The following is an 18638-nucleotide window of genomic DNA, read 5'->3' as shown; positions in this document are numbered from 1 at the left end:
TATCCAGCGTTCTACAGATTAAGGTTTTTGTGTTGTCCTCCATTTTTGTGTTTGCTATGTTTGTCATACCCTTTCTTCATAACCATCAGCTTGAGAGGCTGCTGCCAGCCTCTGTTCCTAGCCTGCTCCTGCTGTCACCAGCCTCCATGTGGCAATTCCTTCTGCGTTTTCAGTTGCCAGCTCTTTGTTTTCATTTGTTGCTGCCATTTGGGGTCTCCCACCTGTGCTACTAGTTAGAGCTGCCACGACATCAAGTACAGGTGAAATTTTTTCTAGATTTGCCACAACATCACATACAGCCGTGTTACTAGTTAGAGCTACACTTCCTTATCACACTCTGCATCCCCTACATCAGATTTTCAGTCATTAGCATTCACAACTAGCCGTCGGCTGCTCCATCTACTCCATCTGTCTCAGCATAAGTGGTATTGCTGCACTCACAATCCATACTCGGAGCACCTCACTCTTCAGCACTCTCCCTCAACCTGCTCCCACCAGAGTTTACAGTAGTTGGACATCGCAGCTCCTTGAGCATCTACATCTCTGTATCACATTCTTCACTCATTCATACCTCCTTTCTACGATTTGTGATTCTTTCTAAGTTTGTTGTGTTTTACTCATGTTTCTGCATTCTGTGTTGCTCTATGCAAACCCTAGCATATCTTGGCATGGTATCAGAGCTAGTGCTTTACTGTAGAGCACCTCCTTTCAAGTTTTTATTCCACTTTGGGATCATGATGGAAGCCATGCCAATTTATTGCTAGATGCCCATGAAGCACATTGATTTTCTCTCTTTTTCTACTCTCAGTTTGTAAAGAAATAAGTTGTTTTGATGTTTAAACATATGTGCATGCGATGCATGTGAGCATGTGTACATTTTTTCCATAATCTTGGCTTCCTATTAACTACAAGCCTGATATAAGATTCAAATTTTAATAATAATCTTCAGAGAGTCTTTCTTTGAGCAAAGCTTCTGCTCACGATTCAGCAAATTTTGCATCCAAGAAATACCTATTTCTTGACATGTCATGAATTTAGACATTGTCTTTATAATCAAAGAGAACTTTTATAAAGATTAATGGTAGTACCCTTAGTGAAACATTTATTGGCAAAAATAAGTATTGCATTAGCTTGTTGTGGAGGATGTTCCAACAATCAAGAGACAATTTATGCTATGGTGATGTCCAATTACGAAATCCTTTCTAAAGGCAAGCTAAGAGCTCTCACAAGATCTTGTTGCGAATTCTTAAGAAGATAGTTATTGATAACCGTATGGATTGGGACACTAAATTAGATTGATCACTTGGTCTTTTTGCACAGCATATAAGGTGTCAATGCGTTATGGGTCAATTGGCACATTAAGAAGAAGATATTTAAGGAAGGAGATCTTGTCATGGTATATAACTCGAAGCTAGGCAAGCACCCAGGAAAGTTGAAGTTGCAGTATACAGGTCCATATGAAGTCGTCAAGGATGTGGGCCAAGGAACTTTTGTTTTGGCTACACTACATGGTGAGATAAACTGGCAATTAATGGATTCAGATTGTGGAGATTAGTACAACTTGATTATGATGATTCATATTAAGGGGCACAAGAAAAGCCGACAGTTGCAATCAATTTGGTTCAGCTTTTAGTAGCTTTGCTTGATATAACAAGCTATGATTTTCTACCTAATATGGCAATCTATGATTTTTTGACTCTTATGGTCATTTGTAGGTTTGCATGGACTGATTCTCTAAATAGAGTACCACTCTATTGCTGTGAAATTGTGGCTGATGTTATTATCTTGCAAATTATTTTGGTTCTTATGGTGAAAGCTACTCAAGCGTTGACTTTACTGTATAAGGTATGGGATATTTTGGAATTGTCTACAGTTCTGTTGCAAGCCTTATGGGACTTCATGAAGTGTTGGCATTATTTACAACTAAGGCTTGGTCATGAAAAATTAGGTGTTGGTGGATATATATTTAAAGTTTTTTCACAACCTATAATGACATGGGAGAATATTGTCATGGCATTGATTGAGTATTTACATTAGTAAGTTCTCGGTAGCATTCCCGTCCATCATTGAATTTGAAATTGTTGATTACATGGACTAGATGGACTTTCTACATTGCCAAAAACATTTGACCGTTCCATAGTTGGATGTCAAACTCTCAATTGTGTTGACTCAGTTTCAAGCTTATTGGGCTGTCTACATTCTCTCTTACCATCTCCTCAAGACACATTTGATCTTAAAGATGTTCCTCAAAATCAGCTCGGATTGTTTTACTATTGCCATTGATTGTAAGAGATGTCAACCTTGAGACATGTATAATAGTATTTACAAATGAGCTACATAACACAGCATTGCCTCATCTCAATCTGGACCACTACACCTTTTTTGGATCAACTATGTGAAAATTATATGCTTTCTTTCTCTCTAGACAATTTGGAATCAAAGACACCATGCATATTTGGAAATTCAGCCTTTTCAACCCTACAGCTACTCTCGTCACTTGCTAAAACAATCTCTATATGATAAGTTGTCAGCTTGGTGATACAAATGCTTCTCTTTTGGATGTGTTTTATCACTATTCCTAATTATTAGATGGAGTCTACTCTCTTAGTTTTCTCTTTTTTTTTTTCTTTTGAGTAAGGATCTTATATCACAAAAAGAAAATGAGTGTGTTCCTTTTCTTTTCTTCTTCTTCTTCTTCTTTTGTGTTTGTTTGGGGGGCGGGGGGGGGGGGGGGGGAGGTGTGTGTGTGTGTGTTGTGATGTGTGTTTTGTATTGATGTGTGGTTGTGGGATCTAGACACTTCTCATATGGATACTTTTACCACTGCTTCTTACCTTTTTGGATAGACTGTCATGAGTCCACCTGGCACATAACTCAGCTATTCAACAATGCTCAGTGGGTGAGTGGGTGAGGCTGTGAGTGCGTGCGTGTGTGTGTGCGTGTATGTGTGTGTGTGTGTGTGTGTGTGTGTGTGTGAGAGAGAGAGAGAGAGAGAGAGAGATTGAACTTAAAAAGTTGCAGATGGAAGTGCATACAGCTGTAGCTCCAGCTTTCTCTAGGTTGATTCCATGTTCAACATCGTGAGCGCGCACAAAAGTCTTCACATTTGGAAAATGTTTGCTCAGTGCCCATACTGTCCGGTAATTAGCACCTGGAGTATCCAATGTTATCACTGCACAAGATGCCCTCTCCGCACCCACCTTGTGCAGCACCTGAATTACAAGCAAATACCAACCATGACTAGTGTTTCAATAATACTGACCAGCTTCTGTATTGGTTCATTCAGTTATCCAAATATTATTATTACCTCTCTGCTACCTGCATCCCCAAAGTAAACAGGGAGATCAAGAGCACGCCCAGCACTAACACGTTCACTACACGATGATTCAGGTCAACATATGACAAGTTAATGTTCTGAATCACAGAAAAAGAAACAAGTTCTTGCATAGACAATGCTTGTAAATTTTCAGTCTCTCTCACCTTCTCACATCTAAAGCAACAAATGGTATCAAACGATCAGACAAAAGCTGTGCAATAATCTGCACAACAAATAAGAGATGCATTAGTTCTTTCAACAAGAGTAAGCACCACAAATACAGCAGACAATTGTAAGGATGCATGTTAAGTAAACCTGGCACCAAATTTTTCCTAACTAAAGCTGGCACCAACACTTTCCAATATCCATCATTTTACTGAAAAGAACTGAATTCCTACCTGTCCCACCCGTCCAAATCCACAAATGATAATGTGATCTTGCAAGTCATCAGTCTGCAATTACAACTAAGTTACTTTGGCAGACACGTTGGCTCTTGAGATACAATAACCAGTAAACAGACCAATTACCTCATTTTCTGCAGGTAGCAAGCTTCGCACGTCCTGTTGCTCAAATCGAGATGCAATAAATTGACCCAAAGCTCCTAACCAAGGTGTCAATCCCATGGATAAGCCAACAACTAGAAACAGTAGAGATGACATTTGCGGTGTCATGATCCTCTGCATTCATCAAAATAACATGGCATAAGACTTTTTTTGGGAAACGCTTATAGCTCTCTGCATACACATGAAAGGGTCTTCTTCAGGGTTCTAAGTCTACATGATCCATCTATCAGCTATAACCTATCATCCACAGTTCTATGAATAACATATCTATATTCATACAATTATTGAAAACAATGCATCAAATTATAGGTTGTTCCTTACCCATATGGCTCATAACCCAAACAGTTGCAAACAGTTTGAAAAAAAGGATGTCTGAAAAAAAAAGCGTACTTCACCATAGCAAAAATAACTTTTGAAGTCCAGTGTTTTAAGAAATAACGTTTTACATGTAGCTGTCCTCATGAAACATCTATGCACTGTTTCTAGAGGCTGTCACGCAGAAAATGAGGCAAAACATAGCCACAAGTGAAACAAAAACTGCCACGAACAGCCATGAAACTGCATCAACTAGCAATCTCAAAGTTTGGTCAATTTTGTGCTGCCCATTATTTTGTGAAGAAAACTTTAGGATATACAATTGCAGAACTTGAGTAGTTGAAAGTTGAAACTTCAGAGTTTTTCGTATATGGTCTGAAGCTACCATGAATGAAGCAAAAATTGCCACAGACAGCCATGAATCTGCATGTAATAGTCATCTTCAAGTTTGTTGAATTTTGTGCTCCCACTTGTGAAGAAGGCAAGAATATATGTTTGCAATGCTTAAGTAGTTGAAAGTAGAAACTTAGAACTCATGTTCTCCATAATCTCAGCATTGGAATAAGTTGCGGGAGAAAATTTTTTACTTTGTCAATTATGCCCAAAAAAGTTATACTTGGGTACGGGCAAAGAGCCCTTTGCTTGAGAATGTACAAATGAAGTGGAAGCAAGAAAACAAAAGGCACAACATTGACACAATGAACCCTGACAAAGAAGAACACAAGAACTCCACAATGAACCATGAATGGGCATGGAATTTGATGCTGGCATTTGGAAGCCCAAAGGTCACTAGACCACATTTTAGCAAACACTTAATTCAGCTTAATAGTAATTTCAGCAAGAAAAATCGACACACAAATTGAACTAGAGTGCTCCGGCACCACACATGACACCTACTGGCCCCACAGCTTGGCGCTCCTTTCAATATTTCTTTTAAAATCGAGATGTATTGTGACATTAATGTGACATTAAGGTAAATTAAGGGAAACATGCACGAGGATGACCGTCCGGGGTCTTGGGCGCCCGAACGGGGTTTAGGGGAGCCTAGAACCAAAGAGAGTCCAAGAATAGTAGGACTCACCAAGGTTTGACGGCTGGCAATCGGATCATGATGGGTCTGGCCAGCAATGAACTAGGCAAGGCTGGGAGGTGAAATGATCGCTCGTGCTCATTAGAATCGAAGGACTTTTTCTCTATGCTAGATCGTCTTCTCAAGAGCCTCCTGTCAAGGTCGTGGCCTGCGAGGTCTTACATTGGTATTAGAGCCATTCGTGAAGTTCCTTTCAACCAAGGCCAGGTGAATCGACGGATACGTCTGAGGCTAGGTGAAATGACGGATACGTCACCCGTCATATGTGAGTACTGGCCGAAAAGAGAGACGCCGTGAAAGCGTGACAGGTCGTAAGGGAAAAGTGAAAGGCGTGAGACGTGCCACGTCACGTAAGTGACACGTAGCGGGCAGAGGAAAGGCGTAAGGCGGAGCATTAGACGGTGGTCAGCTGAGGCGAAATGTGAAAAAGGCGTCAGAAGCTGTGAGGCGAAACATGAAGACGACTGCTGTAGTCGTGATGAAAAGTACCAGATAGCATTCAGGCCATACACGTCACACAGCTGTCTTCAAGGAGCAGTTTTGCAGTAACATTGTTTCCTCCCGACTGAGCCAGCATTTAAATCGCCACCAGCTGACTGAAATCAGTCAGATTTGTTATACATATAAAAGACATATTTGTGGTCCAAGTGATTGTCCCGTTTTCTGCCGAAGAACTTCATTTTCAGCGTGATTGGTCTAGTCTGGGAAGATAAGGATTGTTCCTCACTCTTCGGGCTTACTAATAAATCCAGCAGACAGCTGCCCTGTCATTAAAACCAGGGAAGTACTTTACTTTGTATGCAAATTTCTTATCTTTGCTTTCCAATTCCAGTATATTAATGGCAGAAAAAGGGAAAGAGGAAGTAATGGAAGGTTCTAGTTATGGGGACCACCCTATGGTAGATCCCCATGAATCAGAGATACAAGAAGAACAGTGGGAAGAATTTTTTGCTACACGAGAACAATTTGATGATCTTACTGCTCGTGTACAGGCTCAGGGGGTTCAAATGGAATTTTAAACTCAAACACTCACTGAAATAAAATCTCAAGTAACTTTATTGTTAGAAAGAGATAAAAATAAGATAGAAACCTCGGATGTTCCATCTTCATCGAAAGATTTAGATGTGACTATGCAAGATCCTAAGGAACCCCACCACAAGTTGAGGGATAATCCAATTCTAAAGGATATGAAACCCCCTCAGTTTCACGGGGAGGAAAAAGATAGAAATAAAGATACAATCTTTAATTTCCTCCAAAAATGGGAAGATCTACATAAACTTAAAAATACTCCACCACATCTCCAAGCACTGGAGGCTAGTTTAACTTTGGGGCCCAAAGCATATAAATGGTGGTGAACTTTAAAGGAGGCAAATAAAATACCTGAAACTTGGGCTCAATTTGAATCCGTTTTTTTAAAAGAATTCCTTGCTGAAAATGAAATGGAAAGAAATTGGGAAGATTCGGATTATGTCAGACAAAAGGGAAGACCCGTGCTGACATATCTGGAGGAATATCGTGAGATAATCCTCAAATTGGAAGGAATAGATGAATTTCAAAAAACAAGAGGATTCATTAGGGGACTAGATAAAGCCTGTAAAAAGGAAGTAAAAAGGAGTTTACCTAAGACGCTGGAAGAGGCAATTAAATTTGCATTAATCAATGAAGATAGTATGCGTCCAGGTACACTCACTAGTCTCACTGATACGGAGCCCAAGTCTAAGGAATTGGAAACCTCAAAATTTGTGGGCAAATTTAAAAGAAAAATGCCATTTTTAAAGGATAAAAAACAACCTTTTGAAAAGAAACAATATGTGAGGCCAAAGTTAAGTCCTGATGACTTTGATAAGGCCAAAAAAGAAAAGTTGTGTTTCAATTGTCTGTCCCCTAACCATACTGCTTGGAATTGCCCTCAAAAGAAAAAGGGGGAAGACAAAGGAAAGGATAAGGACAAGGGCAAGGGAAAAGAAAAACAAATCCATGTAGTGCAGACCTTAGAATTCAAGGGGCAAGAAAGGTATAAATCTTTAGAGGTCTTGCACATGGATGTACAACACAAGTGTTGTATGTCAACTTCTATGTGGCAGCCTACTTTTGGGCCACATGATTTAGTTAGAGTACATGGATTGATAGCTGGAAAAAGGGTTAGAGTCATGATTAATGACTCTACTACACATAATTTTATAAATTATGCACTTGTCAAAAAATTGAAACTTTCCCAACAAAAAAGTGGGCATCAATATGTTGTTCGTATGATGCAAGGTCAAGATGGGATACAATGGTATCCAATTTGGAAATTGAGATTCAAGGATATAAAGATAAACTTGATTTCCAAATTATGAACATAGAAAGAGCGGATATTGCTCTAGGGAGGGAGTGGCTATGGGGATTGGAACCATCCTTAAAATGAAGTTATCACCATAATACACTGGAATTTGAAAGGGATGGTAAGACTTTTGTCATTCAGGGTGAACATGAAGTATCTGATAATCCTTTGCTGTGTTCTACTGAAGTTCAGAAGCTGATAAAGAAGGAAGTTTGTGAGGTATACATGTTATGGTCTCTTCCTATACAAAACACTTTTACTTTTTGTAATATAAAGTAATAATTTTCTTATGATGTGAGTTGAATGTAAATAATAAATTAAGTAGTTTGTTAGATGATTTTAAAGATGTATTTCCTTCTGATTTACCAAGTGGCCTTCCACCAGATAGGGGTGATATAAATCACCCAATTGACACAAATAAGGATACACACCCTATTTCTAAACCACCGTATAGGTTAAGTGAAACACAGCACCAAGAAGTTGAAAGACAAATTAAGGATTACCTTGATAAAGGGTTTATACAACCCAGTAATTCACCTTGGGCTTCACCAATTTTATTAGTAAAGAAAAAAGATGGTTCTATGCGACTTTGTGTTGACTATAGAGCACTTAATAAAATAACGGTGAATAATAAATTTCCTATGCCTGGAATGGAAGATCTTTTTTATCAATTACAAGGGGCAAAATTCTTCACAAAGATTTAAGATCAGGCTATCACCAAGTAAGAATTAAGGCACAAGATATTCCCAAGACAGCATTTCGCACTAGATACAGGCATTATGATTTTTTGGTGATGCCTTTTGGCCTCATTAATGCACCAGCAACCTTTATGAAGCTGATGAATAGTATTTTACGGCCCTATCTAGGACATTTTGTGGTAGTCTTCCTAGATGATATCTTGATCTTTACTAAATCAAAAGAAGAACATTTGGAACACTTACAATTAGTATTCCAACTGTTAAGAACACATTCCCTTTATGCGAAGAAAACTAAGAGTGAATTCTTCGCACAAGAGGTCAAATATTTGAGGCATATTATCTCGAAAGAGGGAATCAACATGGATCCAGAAAAAGTAAGGGCAATTATTGAATGGCCATCTCCAAGGAACCAGGAAGAGCTGCAGATCTTCCTAGGTTTATCTCGATTTTATCGTAGATTCATTCGAGATTATGACAAAATAGATGTTCCAATGACAGACCAACTTAAAGGGAAAGGAAAGAATTTTAATTGGGGAACAGACCAAAATGAAAGTTTTCAAAAACTTAAGGTAGCTATTGCTATAGCTCCAGTACTATTAATTGTGGATCCCAATAAACCATTTGTGGTTGAAGCTGATGCCAGTGATAAGGCGATAGGCACGGTCTTATTACAAGAAGGTCGACCAGTTGCTTTTGAAAGCAAGAAATTAGACCGTACAAAACAGAATTATTCTCTTTATGAGAGGGAGCTATGTGCAATAGTACATGCAATGAAGAAATGGAGGCACTATCTGTACGGTGCCAAACTTTTGATTTTATCGGATCATGAAAGCATTAAGTGGCTTAATGATCAACCGGATTTACACGGGCGTAAAGCCAGATGGGTCGAACTCCTCCAAGAGTTCGACTATGAGATAAGATATAGAAAAGGAAAGTATAATATAGTAGCTGATGCACTCAGCAGAATGCCCATTATTAATGAATTGAGTTTTACTCAGTTCACTTCCAACTTGCTTGAATCTTTAAAAGGGAAATGCCAGGTTGATCCGGCATATTCCAACATATGGGAAGCAATAAAAAATGGAGATCCAAATGAAAGTGCTTCTATTGAGGAAGGAATATCTGAGGATGTTCAACAAAGAAATGGAGCATCACAGGTTGCTCAAACTGGATTCAAGTGGAAGAATTTTACCATTGATAATGGTTATTTACTCTACAAGGGTAGGGTATGTGTCCCGAAAGATATAGAAATAAGGCGCCAGATACTCTTTGAGTGTAATGATACCCCTAGCGCGGGACATCCAGGAGTTCATAAGACTTATAGTCTTATTAAAAGGCAGTTCTATTGGCCTAGAATGAATAAGGACGTCCTTGACTATGTGGTCAAATGTAATAAATGCCAGGTTAATAAAGCTGAAAGATTGAAAATGGGAGGACTTCTCCATCCACTAGAGATTCCTTCGGGAAAATGGGAGAGTATCTCCATGGATTTTATTGTTGCTTTACCCAGAACACAGAAGGGGCACGACTCTGTGTGGGTGATTGTGGATAGGTTAACCAAAATGGCTAGGTTCATTCCAACTTCAATTGATGTTAAAACACCAGAATTGGCTAGATTGTTCGTAGAGAACATATACCGATTGTATGGCCTTCCGGCAAATATAGTTTCTAATCGGGATAGAAAATTTGATAGTCAATTCTGGCGTGCAGTATTTAGGAAATTGGATACTAAACTTAGCATAAGTACGGCGGATCACCCGCAAACTGATGGGCAAACTGAAAGAGTTAACCAAATCCTTGAAGATATGCTTAGGGCATATGTAAATAAAAGGCAAACTAATTGGGAAGAGTATTTACCGATAGCAGAGTTTGCATATTTTGCATATAATAGTGCCAAGCACTCTTCCACTGGATATAGTCCATTTATGTTAATGTATGGGTTTCAGCCCAGAGCTCCTTTTGCACTAGGACTGCATAAGGAAAAGGTTTAGGCAGCTAAAGATTTTTTGGAGAATATGAATAGTATGTTAAAATTTGCTCAAGAAAATATTAAAAAAGCTCAAAATCGAGCTAGAGCATATGCAGATCCTCACCAAAGGGACGTCTCCTTTAAAGAAGCAGTTGGGTAATGCAACAATAAAATCCATGGAGATACTTTCCCATTTTCCGGAAGGAATCTCTAATGGATGGAGAAGTCCTCCCATTTTCAATCTTTCAGCTTTATTAACTTGGCATTTATAACATTTGATCACATAGTCAAGGACGTCCTTATTCATTCCAGGCCAATAGAATTGCTTTTTTATGTCCCACGCTACGGGTATCATGACACTCAAAGAGTATCTGGCGCCTTATTTCTTTATCTTTCGGGACACATACCCTACCCTTGTAGAGTAAATAACCATTATCAATGGTAAAATTCTTCCACTTGAATCCAGTTTAAATAACCCTTGATGCTCCATTTCCTTCTTGAACATCCTCAGATATTCCTTCCTCAGTGGAGGCTCTTTCATTTGGATCCCCATTTTTTATTGCTTCCCATATGTTGGAATATGCTGGATCAACCTAGCATTTCCCTTTTAAAGATTCAAGCAAGTCGGAAGTGAACTGAGTAAAACTCAATTCATTTATGATGGGCATTCTGCTGAGTGCATCAGCTACTATATTATGCTTTCCTTTTCTATATCTTATCTCATAGTCGAACTCTTGAAGGAGTTCGGCCCATCTGGCTTTACACCCTTGTAGATCTGGTTGGTCATTAAGCCACTTAATGCTTTCATGATCCGACAAGATCAAAAGTTTGGCACAATACAGATAGTGCCTCCATTTCTTCATTGCATGTACTATTGCATACAACTCCCTCTCATAAACAGAATAATTCTGTTTTGCACGGTCTAATTTTTTGCTTTCAAAAGCAACTAGTCGACCTTCATGTAATAAGACCGCGCCTATCACCTTATCACTGGCATCGGCTTCAACCACAAATGGTTTATTGGGATCCACAATTAATAGTATTGGAGTTGTAGCAATAGCTACCTTAAGTTTTTGAAAACTTTCATTTTGGTCTGTTCCCCAATTAAAGCTCTTTCCTTTCCCTTTAAGTTGGTCTATCATTGGAACATCTATTTTGGCATAATCTCGAATGAATCTACGATAAAATCCAGATAAACCTAAGAAGATCTGCAGCTCTTCTATGTTCCTTGGAGATGGCCATTTAATAATTGCCCTTACTTTTTCTGGATCCATCTTGATGCCCTCTTTCGAGATAATATGCCCCAAATATTTGACCTCTTGTGCGAAGAATTCACTCTTAGTTTTCTTCGCATAAAGGGAATGTGTTCTTAACAATTGGAATACCAATTGTAAGTGTTCCAAATGTTTTTCTCTTGATTTACTAAAGATCAAGATATCATCCAAGAATACTACAAAATGTTCTAGATAGGGCCGTAACACACTATTTATCAGCTTCATAAAGGTAGTTGGTGCATTAGTGAGGCCAAAAGGCATCACCAAAAAGTCATAATGCCCGTCTGTAGTACGAAATGCTGTCTTAGGAACATATTGTGCCTTAATTCTTACTTGGTGATAGCCTGATCTTAAATCTATTTTTGTGAAGAATTTTGCCCCTTGTAATTGATTAAAAAGATCTTCCATTCTGGACATAGGAAATTTATTCTTCACTGTTATTTTATTAAGTGCTCTATAATCAACACAAAGTCGCATAGAACCATCTTTTTTCTTTACCAATAAAATTGGCGAAGCCCGAGGTAAATTGTTGGGTTGTATAAACCCTTTATCAAGGTAATCCTTAATTTGTCTTTCAACTTCTTGGTGCTGTGTTTCACTTAATTTATACGGTGGTTTAGAAATAGGGTGTGTATCCTTATTTGTGCCAATTGGCCTGCACAAGTGGCGATACAATATGGCTGGTTTGGATATGGCCTTTCTCGACCAAACAGTGGCAGCCCTTGGTCCGGATTCGGATGCAGAGGAACCAGAGAATATGGTTCCTTGTACGGAGGAGATACCCCTTGGTTTTGATTTCCAGCTATTGTGGAATTGAAGATGTTCTGGAAGCTATTGTGGACCCAAAAAATGTCCTGCACTCCTTCTCCGTGTTTTATGAACGTGCTGTTATACTCTTCTTCACTAGCAGAATTCCAAAGCTTGCTCATATTCGCCAGTGGCTGCAAAATCTTCTACAAGGAGAGTGTGTTGAAGAGATTTTTGTTGGGCCTTGAGGCTTTTATGAGGTGTTGTTGAAATCCAAGAAGCATGGTGCTGATCTGCTATCTAAACTGCCACTATTCTTTGATCGCCGTTTGGTCCATGTTGTGCCATGGCGCCCAATGGCAGATTTTCAGCGCTTGCTTCAACATGAATGCCCGGTGTAGATTGAGGTGGAAAACTGTCCGGCTGTCTATTGGCCACTTTTAAAGGATGCCATGGCTGTTGTGGGCACTGTTTTGGTCCCCCCAAGCCTAAGGGCTACGAATCGTAACCATTTGTGTATGTTATGGGACACTGCTCGGAAAAGGCCTGCTTGGTTATGTCTTAACTGCTCGGGTATGCATCCTTTGCACTTTCGACTGAAATGGGGTAACTTTGCAGGCCATTGTTTTTCATGTGGTAAATTGGGGCATTTTATGGCTGAATGTCCAGAAAAGCAACTGACGTTAGAGGCGGAGCATGTTTTGCCTCCCAGGGAAGACATGGTGCTTGACGCTCCGTCGCAGGATGCGACCTAGCCCCCTAAAGATTTGGATAAAGGCAAACAACATGTTTCGGGCTTGGATTCCCGTGATAATGATTGGTGGATGTCCGTGCCAAAAAAGATAAAAGGTTTGATGTTGGCATGGTGGATACCATGCCTAATGCTTCACAAGATTCCTTGCATACTTATGCACGCAGGAAAGACATGTTGGCGTCAGAGCACCCTTCGCATGCTAGAGTTTCTTCTGTTCCTCGCAATCTGCCCACGAGGAAAGTATATTCGGATGGTCCAAAGGGTCCACCTGCTAAGTTGGCTTTCGATGCTAGAGGTAATGTGATTACCCCATGGGATCGGCGTTATTCCCGTTCCATCCCAAAGTCAGTGGATACACCATCTACCTCTAAATCTGCCCGTCGGAACTCTTTTGCCGTGTTGGCTGATTTCTTGGACGAGGGAGTCCTTGACGTTCTTGCAGAGAAGGTTAAATCAAGGCAAGTGTTGCCTCGTTCCTGATCTTCTTTTTGAATATACATGAAGATAGCCACGTGGAACGTGAGAGGCATTTGTTCTCGTAATAAGCAGCATGCCATGTGGACTTTATTTTGCATGAGAATTAGTGGGATGTCTTGTGTGCTGTTGAGCACAAGAGTCACAGTGAAGCAGGAAAAGTTGTGGATTGCCATGGCTTTCGCTTGTTTTATGCAGGGACTTATGCCATGCATTATTCAGGTGTGCTTATGATTGTCCATGAGAAATATCATCCAGTTCTTATAAAAAATGATGACATGGTCGTTTTGTGGTGATTGAAGTTTTATTTGAAGGAGAGATCTTATGGCTACTTGGGCTTTATGCTCCAAATGACCCTTTATCCCGCCGGGATCTTTGGAATACTTTGAAGACCTCCTTCACACTTGGCAGACATGGTTTCTTGATGGGGGATTTTAATATGTGTGTTGATCCTTTGCAAACCACATTAGAGCATTCGGTGATGGATACTCCGGAAAGCCGTGTCTGGAATGCGTTTGCTCTTGCAGTACTAAAGCAAGATCTCTGGTCATGGCTACACCCTTCTTCTATAGGATTTACTTTTCATTCTGCACAGTATACATCTACATGGTCGCGATTGGACCGCACGTACATCATGCAGGATGATGCTTTTCTTCCTGAGATGCTGGAAATGAAAGTGTTGCAGCAATATGCCCTGTCGGACCATTTTCCTCTACAGCTTGAAATGCTTGCACAACCCATTGCACCTTTTAAGCATTTTCTGGATAGACTCCCTTTGCGTTTCAACTCATCTTATTTGAAGCATTCCATCTTTCAGGGTTATATGCAGCAATTGATTGACAGATTTTTATTGGACTTCCCTTCTGAGGGCAATGCTTTTTTGAACGATTGCTCGCTAATGTACAGCGGGTTGCATGGCAGTATGGGATCCATCATGCCTCTCTTTGTCGGCGGCGTGGACACGACGCGGAGAAATTACTGGTTTTGGTTCGTTCTCTGTTGGTGGAGACTCTAGATGATGTATTTCTGCTGCCATTGGCTATGCATTTGGCTGATCTTCTTAAAGAGTTTCAGCTGAAATCTTATTAACACGCCAAACTGCAAAATTTGACAGAGAATTTGCAAGATAGTGCTTGTCAAACTCATAAGTTCTTTCGTGCTCTTCATGCATCTCCTGCTCGAGAGAATATGACTAGACTCCAGGATGCAGAAGGTCAAATGGTCACTGATCCTCAGACTATCGTGAATATGTGTAGGAATTATTTTCTCGACCTTCTTGGTTCTACTCCTTGACCTTCGGACCAAACTACTCATGCTCGCTCAGTTTTCTATGCTTTGGTCTGCAATCAGGTTCCATAGGACATACAAACTACTTTGGAGACAGATATTTCTGAGACAGAGGTTATGGATGTTTTGTTACACTTGCCCAAGGATAAAAATCCCGGTTGGGATGGTCTCACCAATGAATTCTTTGAGGTTTTTGCTACCAGTCTGGTGAAACCATTGACGGCTATGTTTCAGCAGGTTTGGGAAACAGGTTTCATGCCTTCATCATGGAAAGAAGGACTTATCAAATTGCTTCCAAAACTTTCTTCGCCGTCTATGTTGACACATTGCCGACCAATTTCCTTGATGGGTTCGATGTATAAAATCTTTTCCAAAGTAATGGCGAATCGGCTCCATAAGCATCTTCCTACCATTGTACATCCTCTTCAATATGGGTTTATTAAGGGCCGAAACATCTTGCATAATGTCTTGAATGTGCAACTGGCTATTGACTATGCGAGGCACTCTAATCAGGAGGTGATATTGATTCAATTGGACCTGGAAAAGGCGTTTGATTATTTGGATTGGTCCTTCATTGCAGACCTTATGTCTACTATGGGCTTTGGTACTCGGATGGCTCGTTTGATTTACACCATAAGTGTTGCGGCTTCTTCGCGTGTTATGCTGAATGGTGGTGTTACCGAGCCTTTTGTTCTTGCACGCTCTGTGATACAGGGTTGCCCTTTGAGTCCTCTCTTTTTTGCCCTTGCAACTCATCTGGTGCTTTCGATGTTATCTCATATGGCAGCTTCTACTCGGTTGGATTATCTCTTCCTTTTGGCCAGCACTTCATTAGTCAATCCTTGGCTGATGACAGCTTTATGATCTTGCATGCGGATAAGGATAATCTTCGCAAAGCATTGGATGTATAGACTCTCTTTGGGCATGCTTCTGGTCTTCATATCAATGCTTTGAAATCAGCCATTCTTAGTTGCACGGAGTCAGATTTGCAGTCACTAGACTGGCAGGGAATGGTTGTTCCCCGTGGTTCCATTGTCAGGCATCTTGGGTACCCTTTGGGTGTAGATGTTCGGCCGAAGCAACTACTAGAGTGGATTTCACAGAAGCTGACAACTAAGTTTCTGTATTGGAAGTCACAGGCTTGGCCTTTCCATGTTCACCTCAAAGTGGCTCAGACAATTATGTTGCCAATACTCACATATTTCTTGCCATTGCTGCCTTGGACTACTACTAAATTGAATGCTCTTACTGAGTGCATTCGTTTCATGTTATGGAAGGACTTCTTACATGCAGGTATTTCATGGATCTCTTGGTCGTATGCATGCTCCCCCAAAAGCATGGGTGGTGGGGCTATTTTGAATGCCTAAACTCATATGCTGGCACTCCGTTGGTCTCTTTTTCGTGCCATGTGCCTGGATCATCACCCATGGGTCTTGATAGCCCATTATTTTCTTGAGAATCATGGGCTTGTGCATGTTAATACTCAAATTCGGAGCTCGTGGTGGCATGTTCTTAATGCAGACTCTTGATTTTCTAGTCCTTCATCATCCCTGCTTGCTCATTTGGTATGTTCCTGGAAATTGATTCTCCAGAAGGCTCAATGGCATCCAGGCGAGGATCGATTAGCTACTAACTCTTTTCAACAGGAACTGTTGGCAGCCTCGCGATTACTTTCGTGGGAATGCAAACATGAGCTCATACCAAAATTTAATCGTATGGCACGTTTGGGCTTAACTTCAGTTGTAGATGCCACTCTTGCTAGTCACAATGTGTTGATATCGTTTCGCACAGCCAGAAGGCGCTTCAGGATTCCTCGTGGATACCGTGATTTATGGGGACAGCTTTTGAGGGTGCTCCAGAGCAAACAACCCTTTCGTGCCCTTGCTTCAGATCATCCCTGGTAGGATTGGGACCTTAAAGGTCGCCTGAATTTGGAAAAGGCCTCAGCTAACTAGGTGTATCATCTTCTGATTAACGATCATTAATGGTTGGTTACTAAAGCCAATACTGTATGGCGATTGCGTAAATCTCAGTCATTGTGGAAGGCAACTGTGATGGAGGGCTGGATGAACAAGACTCCTTTCAAATGCAAGGTCTTTCTTTGGCGGGTGATGATCGGTGGTCTTCCTCTTGCTTCAGCCCTTTCCAAGCGTCAAATCTCCAATGGCAATTGTTTCTTTTGCACCACGAGTCTGGAATCGGCCCGTCATCGATTTATTTCTTGCCCTCTTGCCAAGAAAATCTAGTCACTCTTGTCGGCAGTTTGGAGAGCAGTGGTTGGTTTTTAAGCCCTCTTGACTGGGTTTTTGCGCGGCCCAAATACCCCACACCGGCTCAGTCACATATGAAGATCTTGTTTCACTTTCTTAGATGCTGGGGCTGTTGGCACAATTGGATCATTTGCAATGCTTTTCTTTTTGATTCAGTCTACAATGTTCAGGGACATATTGCTAGGCTTAAAGGCCTATTGCATTGGCAGGTTGAGCTCATTCGGCACTCTGACTTACTTCCTCGAGAGGACTTACTTCCCTGGCATATGGCCATTTCCTCTGCATCGCTGCCATGATTTTTTGTAATTCTGTTGGAATTTAGTGCTTTAGAGAGCCAGAGAGATTACACGTGATGGCTTAGAGCCATGTAAACTTGTACCTTTTTTTCGTAATTAATACAATTACCTTTTACACGAGAGAGAGAGAGAGAGAGAGAGAGAGAGAGAGAGAGAGAGAGAGAGAGAGAGAGAGAGAGAGAGAATTATGTACATGTATAGTTTGGGGCAGGTATGGATCTCCTGGCAGCATGTGACCACTCCGAAAAGGATGGGGGGTGCAGCTTTGCTAGATGTCAATTTGCATATGGCCGCTTTGAGGCTATCCCTGTTGAAGAGTCTATGTACTCAGTGTCATTCTTGGTCAGACATTGCCAAATTCTTCATAGAAAAGATTGGCATTTCTCATGGTAGCACGGTTATTCATGCTTCCCGGTGGCATGCGCTTAATTCTACAAGGCCTTTAAAGGTCTCCTAGTCTTTTCTTCTTTCTCATTTGATAGCTTCTTGGCAGGAGATGCTTTCTTTTGCAGTTTGGCATCCCCCGGATATTTGAAAAGAGGAAAATTCGCTGCAAGAAGAAATAGTGGCTTCTTTGAGGTTATTGGATTGGCCACTAAAAGATTTGCAGCGAGACAAGTTCAATCGAATGGCTAGGTTGGGGTTGAAGACAGTCCGTGATGGTGTTATTCCTAGGCAGCCCCGTCTTTATTCCTTTAGGCGTATTTGTCAGTACTTTAGGGTGCCTCATGGATACAGGGACATTTGGTCGTCCATCCAGGACAGTCTTCAGAGGTTCTTTCCTTTGCCTGCGTTACAACCATTGGATCCTTGGCGTGACTGGATGTTTTTGCTTCCCGATGATTTTGGGAAAAGGTTAGCTAATTAGATATATGATTAGATGGTGGAAGCCAAGAAATGGGTCATGGGGAAAGTGAACAGGTTATGGCATCGCAGGGACAATAAAATGAAGTGGCGGGAAAGATTTATCCAGCTTTGGAAGCCTAAGGTCCTGTATCAGGGAAAAGTGTTCATGTGGTGGCTGCTCATTGGGGGTCTTTCAATGGGTGAAGTGCTCCATGCAGATCTTTGCTGGGTGTTGTGTTTTTTGCACTACGTGTGATGAGACATTGCTTCACCTCTTTGTCTCTTGCCCTGTGACGTGATAGATCTGGAATTTCATTTCCCGTGTGTGGTTCTCGGTGACTTAGCACCGCCTATCGGTTCGTTCTTGGATTATGGGAAATATGTCCTCTATGCCCTCTTTGAGTTCAGATTGTTCT

The 18638-nt window shown here is 40.8% G+C and overlaps 1 protein-coding gene across 3 annotated transcripts in view; it reads right to left on the bottom strand.

Annotated features, from left to right (window-relative positions):
- LOC148028458 (K(+) efflux antiporter 2, chloroplastic-like) overlaps positions 1-18638 on the bottom strand; it is a 181600-nt gene that overhangs the window by 18074 nt on the left and 144888 nt on the right. For all 3 annotated transcript variants that reach the window (XM_087690261.1, XM_087690262.1, XM_087690263.1), the window contains 5 exons: positions 3844-3993; positions 3715-3768; positions 3481-3539; positions 3308-3374; positions 3036-3212 (listed from right to left, as the gene is read on the bottom strand). In XM_087690261.1, coding sequence (XP_087546387.1) covers positions 3036-3212; positions 3308-3374; positions 3481-3539; positions 3715-3768; positions 3844-3993 — 507 coding nt within the window. The remainder of the gene's footprint in view (positions 1-3035; positions 3213-3307; positions 3375-3480; positions 3540-3714; positions 3769-3843; positions 3994-18638) is intronic.

Source organism: Lygodium microphyllum, chromosome 12 (assembly GCF_053477565.2).
Source record: "Lygodium microphyllum isolate KBCC chromosome 12, Lygodium_microphyllum_v1.1.10, whole genome shotgun sequence".
Lineage (NCBI taxonomy): Eukaryota > Viridiplantae > Streptophyta > Polypodiopsida > Schizaeales > Lygodiaceae > Lygodium > Lygodium microphyllum.
This window is presented reverse-complemented; position numbering and strand designations above follow the sequence as displayed.